The 12,459-nt window shown below is 41.8% G+C and overlaps 2 protein-coding genes across 5 annotated transcripts in view; one reads left to right on the top strand and one right to left on the bottom strand.

Annotated features, from left to right (window-relative positions):
• Positions 1-10,776, bottom strand: part of LOC120909115 (C-X-C motif chemokine 13-like) — a 39,789-nt gene extending 29,013 nt beyond the window's left edge. The window contains exon 1 of one of the 2 annotated variants that reach the window (XM_040320776.1): positions 10,648-10,776. In XM_040320776.1, the coding sequence (XP_040176710.1) occupies positions 10,648-10,729 (82 nt within the window). In that variant the 5' untranslated portion in view covers positions 10,730-10,776. The remainder of the gene's footprint in view (positions 1-10,647) is intronic. The other variant, XM_040320777.1, reaches the window with a different exon arrangement.
• RASSF4 (Ras association domain family member 4) overlaps positions 1-12,459 on the top strand; it is a 283,607-nt gene that overhangs the window by 111,737 nt on the left and 159,411 nt on the right. The window lies entirely within an intron of this gene.

The raw sequence follows: 12,459 nt of genomic DNA, 5'->3' as shown, positions 1-12,459 counted from the left end.
CACAGCTAACAGCATTTCACCGCAGAAAACTTTGACTTTTCATTCACATTGGTTGCTCATCACAGCATTGCTGCAAAACACACAGTTTCTTTCTACTCACTGTTTTTTCAGTATTCGAGGATCTGAAAATCTTCAAAAACTGCCCAAAACAATACCTCCACCATATGTAAGATTGGGCTGATCAGACTCCAGTGGTAGGTGCCTTTTTAGTGAGTACGCCAGTCCAGAACTGAATTTTTAAGGGCCTGGTAGCCCACCTTTATTTAACCACTTAACCCCGGGACCATATTGCTAGTCAATGACCAGAGCACTTTTTGCGATTCGGCACTGCGTCGCTTTAACTGACAATTGCATGGTCGTGCGACGTGGCTCACAAACAAAATTGGCGTCCTTTTTTTCCCCACAAATAGAGCTTTCTTTTGGTGGTATTTGATGACCTTTGCGGTTTTTAGTTTTTGCGCTATAAACAAAAATAGAGCGACAATTTTGATTTTTTTTTTATATTTTTTACTTTTTGCTATAATAAATATCCTCCAAAAATTATAAACAAACGATTTTTTTCCTCAGTTTAGGCCAATAAGTATTCTTCTACATTTTTCGTAAAAAGAAATCGCAATAAACGTTTATTGATTGGTTTGCGCAAAAGTTATAGCATTTACAAAATAGGGGGTAGTTTTATGGCATTTTTATTAATATTTTTTTTTTACTAGTAATGGCGGCGATCAGCGATTTTTTTCGGTACTGCGACATTATGGCGGACACTTTTGACACATTTTTGGGACCATTGGCATTTTTAGAGCGATCAGTGCTATAAAAATGCATTGGATTACTATAAAAATGCCACTGACAGGGAAGGGGTTAACACTAGGGGGCGGGGAAGGGGTTAAGTATGTTCCCTGGGTGTGTTCTAACTGTAGGGGGGGTGGCCTCACTAGGGGAAATGACTGATCGCTGTTCATACATTGTATGAACAGACGATCAGGCATTTCACCCCTGACAGGACCGGAAGCTGTGTGTTTACACACACAGCTCCCGGTCCTCGCTCTGTAACGAGCAATCGAGGGTGGCCGGTGGCGATCGCGCCCGCCGGGCATGCGCATGGGAGTCAGGGACCACCCCTAGTGGCCGCTTCGAGAGCCGACGTAGAGCTACGGGCTCTCGCGCAGGGGAGCCGACCTACCGCCGTAGAACTGCGGCGGCTGATCGGCAAGTAGTTAAAAGCACAAAAAAGTTCACAAATACATCAGTAGCCTTTGCAGGGAGTTCCACCATTACTGTATGTTGCATACTCAACACTTTAGCCTCCTGGCTTTCATTCTTGCCATCCGGTTGTTTCAGGCCATTAGCCTAGACCGTAGTCCTGCTCCTCAGAACAAACAGAGCTTTCTAGAGTTAAGCTCACACCTAGCTTACTCCTGATCAGCGCCTTGCTGCTCAATCACTAATGACATCTGCCTCCTGCAGAAATGCGTGCTCTGGCTGCACCCATGCAGCTTCTGACTCCTCTCAGAGGGATGGGAGTCCATGTGACTCCCAGGAACAGACTTCCTGTCTGTTGAGTGGGGCCCTGAGCCATAGTCAGGTCAGAACTAAATAGCCCAACACATAGCTGTGCAATTACAGTAGCGTGTCTTTCTCTCCAAAATCTGGCGTAAACCAACATTCTTTAAGGTCGCACTGGGTCCCACCGCCACAATATATACATAATACAATATATATATATATAAATATATATATATATATATATATATATATATATATATATTTATATTTATGTTAAGTCACTAGTATATCTGGTGCTCCTTCAATAATAGAACAATATGGTTAATCTACTGCTGATGTGGTGTCTATTATCACCATTATTATTATGGTATGTCAACCAACTATAGTGGAGTTTACCTAAAATGGTAATTGGGAAAAGGAGGAGGGGAAGGGTTCACAACAAGGAGGGGAGAGAAAGCAAGTAGGAAGAGGAAGAGATAGGGGGTCCCCGAAGGTAGGTTACTCCCAGAGGGTAATGGTATATCTGCACATTAAATCATCATCTACCATGGTAAAAAGTATTTGCCCTCGAAGTCTGGTGGTAAGCAGTGTTTAATCCATGATTTAAACTGTTTTTATCTAAAGCTTCCATCTTTGCGTGCAACAGAGATTAGGCTGTTAAGAGCTGTATTAAATATTTAAACTATTTTCGTTCTATAAATTCCGGTCTTAGGTTTAGAAGGGCCAATGCCGGGTCTGGTGACATAGTGCTTTCGAACATTGCTGAGGCAAGCATGAAAATAGATTTTCAAAATTCTTGTACCACTGTACATTTCAACCAAATGTGTAAATGTGTACCCAGCTATGAACAGCCGTAAAAACCTGAGTAATCCGGAACATATTTAGAAATTCTAGCTGGAACTAAGTACCAACCTGTGAGTACTTTGTATGTAGTCTCAACTGCTGTTACATTTGATGAAGACAATTTTGTTATTGACCATATCTCAGACCATTCTGCTGAATCAATAGTGCGACCCAAATAACCTGCCCATTTGGGCACATATGAGGATGGGGATGCATCCAGTTTAGTGAGCAACTGGGAATAGAGTGTTGAAATACTTCCTCTACAATGTGGATCTTTAAAGCAAATGTTTTTGAAAACTTTTAGTTTTGTTATAGCAATCTTTGTATTTAGAAAGGGGGGTGTAATAAAATGTAATTTGTACAGTAAATAACAAAATAATTCAGATCGAGGATATATACAGGATTTACATATATCTGGAAAGGGTAAGATTGATGAATCTGAAACCAAATTGTGTAGGCATTAAATACCTGCCTTTGACCAAGCTTGGAAGGTCATGGGGGAAGTCCATGCCGAATAAAAGGCCTGACTTTTGTGGAATGAAAGGAGTGGGTTATGTAAAGATTGTAACCCATACATAGTTCTGTGTCTATCCCATATTGTTAAAGAATGTTTAGTGATAGGGTTCAAAAGGGTCTTACGTTACTTTGGATGTAACCATAGTATATTTGATATCAGGAAAGGGTCACAATCCATTGCTTCTATTGCAACCCAAAAAACGGTTTCAGCAGTAGCTTGATATTTTGACAGTTGTGCAGCTTGAGCAAACTTATAATATGTCAAGAAATTAGGAAATACCAAGCCACCCCACATTTTGGGGAGAAATAAGGTATCTTTAGGAAATCTTGATTTAATCTGTCCACAAGTGAATTGTATCGCTCTCTGCTGCATAATTCTTAAAAAATATGCCGGATGGATATTGGGAGAACGTCATTTTGAATACAATAATTTTCCCGAAACAGGAAAGTGGAATAGATGACCATTTTGACAATAAGCTTTTGGTGGTTTGTTCCAATAAGGCTGGATAATTGGTGGAAAATAGATCTTTGTGATCTGCGGTAAACTGGATACCTAAGTAGGAGAGACTGTGTGTAGCCCATTTAAAAGGAAATGCCTCCTTGACAGTACAAATTTCCTTATCAGATAATGAAATGTTCAATGCTGTTGATTTCTGCATATTAACTTTAAGACCTGAATGTTCATAAGATTGGGTTAGAGATTTATGGGGAGTATAAGAATAGAAGAATATCATCAGCAAATAAACACAGCTTATGATGATACCCACCTAGTGCTATACCTGTAATAGAAAGGTCAGTCCTAATTCTCTGGGATAATGGTTCAATAAGCAGGGCAAATAGAAGAGGAGAAAGATGGCACCCTTGTCTTGTGCCTCTTCCTGTAATAAATGAATCAGATTTATAGGCCACATATTTAATATATGCTTCGAGTTGATTGTATAACGCATCGATCCACTGTAGGGAATGAGGGCCGAAGCCCCATTTCTGCAAAGTAAAATGCATACTATACCGTGATATAGAATCAAATTCTTTTTTAATGTCTAATGCCTTGTACACACGATTGGAATTTCCGATGGAAAAAGTCAGACGGATTTTTTTCATCATATATTCCGACTGTGTGTGTGCCCCATAGGAGTTTTTCTATCGGAAATTCCGACGGACTTAGAAAGAGAATATGTTCTCGTTTATTCCGATGAAGAAAAATACTATCGGAAATTCCGTTCGTCTGTATGGAACTCTGACGGAGAAAAAAATCATGCATGCTCAGAATCAAGTCGACGCATGCTCGAAAGCATTGAGCTTCATTTTTCTTGGCTCGTCGTAGTGTTGTGCGTCACCTCATTTTGGACGGTCTGAATTTGGTGTGACAGTGTGTATGAAAGACAGCTTGAACGGAATTCAGTCGGAAAAATCAGTCAGAGTTTATCCCGACGGAAATTCCGATTGTGTATGCAAGTCATAAGGAGAGAAAACAAGATGTAATGCAACATGTTTTAGCAAAGTGAGATAAAAGGACCGCACTATGAATTTTATCGCTGGCTTGCCGAACAAGCATGATACCTACTTGGTCACGATGTATAAGATTTCCTTTAAATCTATTCAATCTAGTAGCAAGAGCCTTACTAAAATCTTGATGTCTAGGTTCAACAGAGAAATAGAATGATAATTCAACCAAATTGTATCATCTGTGTGGGGTTTGGGAAGCATGCATATACGGTAATCACTATCAAAGTGACCTTTGAGAAAGGAACTAAAGGCATTGGCTAAAACAGGAGATAAAGTTTCTGCAAAAATAAAAAATAAATAGAGAGCAGAGAACCCATTAGGTCCAGGTCTCTTATTAAGTTTCAAAGTTTTTATAGCATTGAGCAATTCATAGGCCAAGATCTGATCTTCTGTTTGTATTTGAGAAAATAAGGGAAGAGAGATATGGGAGAAAAAATAATCTGCCTAATGCCTCGTACACACGACCATTTTTCTCGGCAGGAAAAAAAACAATGTTTTTCCCGACGTGATTCCTCTCCAGCCTGACTTGCATACACACGTTCATGCAAAAAAAACGCCCGACCAAAGCGCGGTGACATACAACACGTACAACGGGACTATAAAGGGGAAGTTCCATTCAAATAGTGCCACCCTTTGGGCTGCATACTTGATTCTGAGCATGTGTTTTTTTTCCCCTCGGAAAAGCATACACACAACCGTTTCGCGACGAGATAAAAAACTGACGGGAAACACGACGAGAAAAAAGAGAGCTGGTTTAAATTTTTTTGCTAGGGAGCATACACACGACCGTTTTTCATGACCAATCTAAAAAATGGCAGTTTTCTCGTCGTGAAAACCGGTCAGGTGTACAAGGCATTAGAGGTATCCAGCTCCTTTTCAGGTGAATATAATGTCGCTAAGTTTGATCTAAACTTTTGTAATATTTTCACAGGGACATTAGAATTAATATCTCTGGAAATCTTCAGGCGTATTGGTTTAGAGGGTTTTTGGTATGATTTAAGTGTATAGGCCAAATGGGTGTCGAGTTTATTTGCCTTAATGTAATAATTATGGCAAGATCTTTTGTTTTTGTTTTGTCAGCTGATTCTGTAAGAAATAAATCGAATTCCAGTTCAGCCTTGTCTAATTTAAGTTTTAACTTTGGAGAAGGGTTATTTTGAGATGCCATATAACATGCGTTAAAGTCTGCTTCTAATTTACTGTACAGTGTTTTGCGCTCTCTATTAAAAAGTGAAGATTGCTGTACAGTCGGACAAACCGGAACACCGATCTCAGTAAAGAGCCTCTGGCGGAGGCTCTTTACCACTTGATTAGCCATGTCCAATCACGGCTGATCACAGTGTAAACAGGAAGAGACGTTTATCGGCTTTTCCTCACTTGTCTGACAGACGTGAGTAGAGAAGAGCCGATCGTCAGCTCTCCTGACAGAGGGGTCTGCACAGATTGTTTATTAGTGCAGCACCCCCCCCCCCCCCCCCCGCGGACCACCAGGGATGCCGCCAGGACCACCAGGGATGGCCAGCACGCATGGATGACCAGGTATGCCACCCATGGCCACAAGGGATGCCACACTGTGCTCTAAAAGATGCCAATCAGTGCCCAGAAATGGTGCCAGTCAGTGCCCACTAAAAATGCCTGCCAGATGTCTCATCAGTAATGCCCAGCAGTGCCACCCATCAGTGTCCATCAGTGCCACCCATCAGTGTCCATCAGTGCCACCTATCAGTGCACATCCATGCCCATCATACCCCAGCAGTGATCAAATACCACCAAAAGAAAGCTCTATTTGTGCGAACAAAATGATAATAAATGTGTTTGGATACAGTGTAGCATGACCGCGTAATTGTCATTCAAAGTACGACAGCGCTGAAGGCTAAAAATAGGCCTGGGCAGGAAGGGGGTGTAAGTGCCTGGTATTAAAGTGGTTAATCTCCTTTAATAATGTAAATTGTGTGATATGATGAAATTCAATAAAAACGCCACGTTGTTTAGTCGGAGCAGAGGCTGTATATACTTGAGAATATATCTTACTGAAGAATTTCGCGGTGGATTGAGTGGGTTTCTTGAAGACACAAGATGTGTGCCTTCCTGGAAGCAAAAGAACGAAAGGCTTTAGTGCATTTTTGTGGGACGTTAAACCCCTGTACATTCAGGGATAATATGTTTAAGGGAGCCATAGTATTAAAGAGTTATAAAGTATGGTATCACGTAATCAAAAACTGCATAAGAATAAAGAAAGATAAAAAAGGAAGAAGATCCAGGAGAAAAAGTACATTTTAAATGTCATGAATAGTAGATAAAATATGTATAAACTTTTAACATATCAGTTGTGGGGGGAAAAAAATCTCCCTCCAAGGGTGCATTAGCTACTGTCAATTGCCCACTGATTCAATGAACAATCGAGGGTAGCAAGAAGGGAGTGCAGGGAACATCCTTAAAGGATATGGAAAGCCAACTATTAAAATTGTACCATAACAATTTATGAAACAAGAACTAAAATAGCCCAAGAATGAATTAAGGGTTTGAAAACTGCAATATATTATTACAAATACAAAGCATTTTAATATAAATACAAACCAGTGCCGAATGTTAGGGACCACCAGAGCCAAATGTTAGGGACCACCAGAGCCAAATGTCAGGAACCACCAGAGCCAAATGTCAGGGACCACCAGTAACGTATGTCAGGGACCACCAGTCCTGAATGTCAGGGACCACCAGAGCCAAATGTCAGGGACCACCATTGCTGAATATCAGGGACCACCGGAGCCAAATTTCAGGGACCACCAGAGTCAAACATCAGGGACCACCATTGCCAAATGTCAAGGACCACCAGAGCCAAATGTCAAGGACCACCAGAGCCAAATGTCAGGGACCACCATTGCCGAATGTCGGGGCCCACCATTGCCGAATTTCAGGGACCACCAGTGCATAATGTCAGGGACCACCAGAGCTAAATGTCACCACCACCAGTGACGAATATCAGGGACCACCAGTGCCAAATGTCAGGGACCACCGGTGCCGAAAGTCAGGGGCCACCAGAGCCAAAGGTCAGGGACCACCACCAGAGCCAAAAGTCAGGGACACCACCAGTGCTGCATGTCAGGGACCACCAGTGCCGAATGTCAGGGACAACCAGTGCCTAATTTCAGGGACAACCAGTGCCGCATGTCAGAGACCACCAGTGCCGCATGTCAGGGACAACCAGTGCTGCATGTCAGGGACCACCAGTGCTACATGTCAGGGACCACCAGTGCAGATGATCAGTGCCCATCTCATTTCGAAAATGCTGGGACAGTACAAATATCCCCCAAATGACCCCTTTTTGGAAAGTAGATAGTCCAAGGTATTTAGGAAGAGGCACGGCGAGTTTTTTTAAATTTTTATTTTTTGTCACAATTTTCTTGAAAATTAGGAAATTAACCTTTTGCCGACCGCGCTATAGACAAAAGACGTCTACAGCGCGGTCGAGTTGTTCTGGGAGGACGTCCCTGGGACGTCCTCCCAAAATCCTCCTCTCGCGCGCCCCCCATGTGATGACGCCGGTTCCTCCCTCTCCTCTCTCCTCTCTGTACCGATCGGTACAGTGTGAGAGGAGAGAGGGGAGAGCGGGCGCAGCAGCAGCACTGTGGGCTGGATCTGTGACAAATGCAGTCACAGATCCAGCCATCCTTCCCTGCGCAATACTCTGCAGTACCCCCCATACTGTGCAATACTCTGCAGTACCCTGCAATTCCCTGAGCAATACTCTGCAATTACCTGCACAATACCCTGCACAATACTCTGCAATACCCTGCATAATACTCTGCAATACCCTGCACAATACTCTGCAATACTCCAATACTCTGCAATAGCCCGCACAATACTCTGCAATAGCCCGCACAATACTCTGCAATAGCCCGCACAATACTCTTCAATACCCCGCACAATACTCTGCGAAACCCCGCACAATACTCTGCAATACCCTGCACAATACCCTGCACAATACTCTGCAATACCCTGCACAATACTCTGCAATACCCTGCACAATACTCTGCAATACCCCGTAATACCCCGCACAATACTCTGCAATACCCCGCACAATACCCTGCACAATACTCTGCAATACCCCGCACAATACTCTGCAATACCCTGCACAATAATCTGCAATACCCTGCACAATACTCTGCAATACCCTGTAATACTCCAATACTCTGCAATACTCCAATACCTTGCCAATACTCCGAAATACTCACCACTCACCGCTACGATCGAAGCCAGGATAATTTTTTTTTTATTTCAGGCTTCCCAGCCTAGAGGTGATATGTTATTGACCCCATACCGCACTGTAAAGAGGACCTGTCATGCTATATTCCTATTACAAGGGATGTTTACATTCCTTATAATAGGAATAAAAGTGATCAAAACATTTATTTTTGGGGGAAAAAGTGTCAAACTAAAATAAATAAAGTAAAATGAACAATAAAATATATATATATATATATATATATATTTAAAGCGCCCCTGTCCCTGTGTACTCGCACACAGAAGCGAACGCACAAGTAGTCCCGCCCACATATGAAACCGGTGTTCAAGCTACACATTTGAGGTATTGCTGTGAATGTTAGCGAGAGCAATCATCTTGGCCCTAGACCTCCTACGTAACTAAAAACATGTAACTAATAAAAATAATTAAAACGTCACCTATGGGGATTTTTAGTAGCAAAGTTTGGCGCCATTCCACGAGCGTGTGCAATTTTGAAGGGTGACATGTTGGGTATCTATTTACTCGGCGTAACTTCATCTTTCATATTATTTAAAAACATTGGGCTAACTTTACTGTTTTGTGTTTTTTTTAAGCACAAACCTGTTTTTTTTTTAAAAAACACGTGTTCAAAAAATTGCTGCGAAAATACTGTGCAGGATAAAAAGTTGTAATGGCCGCCATTGTATTCTCTAGGGTCTTTGCTAAAGAAGCATATATAATGTTTGGGGGTTCTATGTAATTTTTTAGCAAATAAATGATGATTTTTACATGTAGGAGAGAAATGTCAGAATTGGCCTGGGTGCTCCAGAACGCCTGAAGGTGCTCCCTGCATGTTGGGCCTCTGTATGTGACCACGCTGTGTAAAAGTCTCACACATGTGGTATCGCCATACTCGGGAGGAATAGCAGAATGTGTTTTGGGGTGTCATTTGTAGTATGCATATGCTGTGTGTGAGAAATAACCCGCTAATATGACCTAAACTAGAATTTTTTTTTTTTTTTACAGAATTTTAAGTCTTTTTTCATTTATAGCGCAAAAAATAAAAACCGCAGAGGTGATCAAATACCACCAAAAGAAATCTCCCGCTGCTGTCTCAGACAATGAGGAGGAAGAGACCCTGGAGAGCTAATGCTCTTGTGCACATCGCTGGATCGAGATGGACTTGGGTAAGTATTAGGAGGGGCTGCTGTATACAGAAGGAAATTGGACATTTACAACCACTTTAAACTTATTCAGCAGTTTCAAATGACAGTAGAGGACATTCTGGGATGAGAATTCCATGATTACAACACTCACTCATAGTTAACAAAAGGAAACTCTCTGGTCTGGTTTACACATAAAATTTTCCAATTAGTCATTGGGATTTATTTTTATTTTTTTGCGGAGCCAATGCTGAGCGCAATAAAGAGAATATAATTACTGTATGTAATAATAATTATTGTATTCACTTATAACAGTAAACTATTTGGTACATTAATTTCACATGTACATGCTATATAACATTTACAAGTGTGTCATTGAAAAGCAATCAACTGCAAACATATTTTAGTCGCAATGCTAATTTAATCTTCAATCTATCAGACCGTATATGTCATACTAGACTAATGTCCTAGGAGGTTCAGATAAGCAATTGTGGCAAAATACAAAGAATATTATTTCACATACTGTATATATCACTCTTGCAGTCATGGTTCTATCTCTTGGAATCTTGCTGTCCACCAATCTTTTATTACACAGGTGTAACCAATAACACATGAACAGCACAGCCAACAACCTTGTAATCTAGTATATATTTTACATTCGTCTCACTATTCCTATTTTAAACAACAGTATTTCCCAACTTCATATCTTTGATCACGATATAACATCTGTCCTTATATGCTTTATAATTACAAGAGTAAAGCTTCCTATATATAGTAATAACTGGAAATTAAAATATAATAAACATTTCCAGACATTTAAATCTGTATATTTCTAAGTATAGTTGTTGGCTAATTTTTCTGTTCGTAGATTGTTTTTCAATATACAATACATACATGATTGGCTGGTCTTACATTGATGTTTCACTCCAAAGACAGCAGGCAGCAGAGATAATAATACAAACATCCGCAGCTCCATTGCAATGCTTCGCTGGCTTCCAAGACAAATGAAAGTAATTTTAAAGTTCACAGTTTTATACACTTTACTTCCTGTTCTCCTACACACAGGTATAGCTTGGGGGAAGGGAAGATTGCTGTCATGTGTTTTCAACCTTAAGGTAGTATTAAACCATCCATAAAAAGTACATCTCACTTTAAACACATATTATATTTTCCATAAATCCAGCATGGTGCATGGGGTCTTTGGTTTTTAATCGTGTAATATAAATCAAGAGGCAGCTCGCCCATTGGGGGCACAGGGGTGCCCCCCCCCCCCAAAGCTACTCATCATAAAAAAAAATATTTAAAAAATAAATAAATACTGGCCCTTTAAGTGTGTGTGGGATGCCGGACACACAGGTGTACGTTCTGCAATCACTGAAAAAAATAAAATAATGTCCCTTAATCGTGCCGTTCCTATAGTGCCCATGCCGTGACCGTCGGCTCGCACTCGCATGCGTAGGAGTGACGTCACACGACTCTGGCCAGTAACAGAGCCGTCGGCGCTGGAAGGAAGAGGGGTAAAGGTGGACGCTTCCTGCAGCGGGGACAGAACGGGCTTCCTTTGCAGGTGAGTGCCACATAATGGGCTAGTATGTGACGCAAACTAGCCCATTATGCTTTTACTTTGCAGGGTTTGCAGGACACAGTAAAACCCATTAGGTTTTACTTACTCTTACTTCCTTTTTCCTCGGACACACAGCTGCTATGGGAAGCATGACGTGTTTGCAATCCGGTGATTGCAAACAAGAAGCTCTATTGGCTTCCTTTTGAAGGTCCTCGGGGCGCTGAGCTCTGTGCCCTGTACATTCCCTCTAGCATTGTTCCCTGCTGTGGCGTCTGATTGGCAGGTCCTGTGCCTTCACTTCCAGTTTCTCTGACTCATCCCTGCAGGTCTGGAGGTGGATGACAGACGACTTGCTGTGACAGCCGTTAGTACGAGGGGGAAGAGAGGGGACATCTTATGTAAAGGGGGACTCTGATGGGGACATCTTCTATAAAGGGGGGCTCTGATGGGGGAATCTAATATACAGTAAAGAGAGACTCTGATGGTGACATCTGATGTAAAGGAGGACTCTGATGGGGACATCTAATGTAAAGGGGGGCTTTGATAGGGACATCTGATGTAAAGGGGGATTCTGATGGGGACATCTGATGTAAAGGGGGACTCTGATGGGGACATCTGATGTAAAGTGGGACTCCGATGGGGACATCTGATGTAAAGGGGGGGACTCTGATGGGGACATCTGATGTGAAGGGGGACTCTGATGGGGACATCTGATGTAAAGGAGGACTCTGATGATGATATCCAATATAAAGGGGGACTCTGGTTGGGACATCTGCTGTAAAGGAGAACTCTGATGGGGACATCAAATAAAGGGGGGTTCTGATTGGGACATCAAATATAAAGGGGGACTCTGATGGTAACATCTAATGTAAAGGAGGACTCTGATGATGATATCTAATGTAAAGGGGGGCTCTGATGGGGGCATCTAATATAAAGGGGGACTCTGATGGTGACCTTCAAGGTGATATTCTCTGAAATATTTCCTATGCCATGCGCAACACAGGAAAGGCAGGGGGAGATTAGAGAGCTGAATGCATGGCTAAAGACCTGGTGTAGAAAGGAGGGATTTGGGTTTCTAGAGCACTGGGCTGACTTTTCATTGGGGTGCAACCTATATGTTAAAGACGGTTTGCACTTGAATG

Source organism: Rana temporaria, chromosome 8, assembly GCF_905171775.1.
Source record: "Rana temporaria chromosome 8, aRanTem1.1, whole genome shotgun sequence".
Classification (NCBI taxonomy): Eukaryota; Metazoa; Chordata; class Amphibia; order Anura; family Ranidae; genus Rana; species Rana temporaria.
Note: the sequence above shows the minus strand (reverse complement) of the source record. Positions and strands in the feature narration are given on the sequence as shown.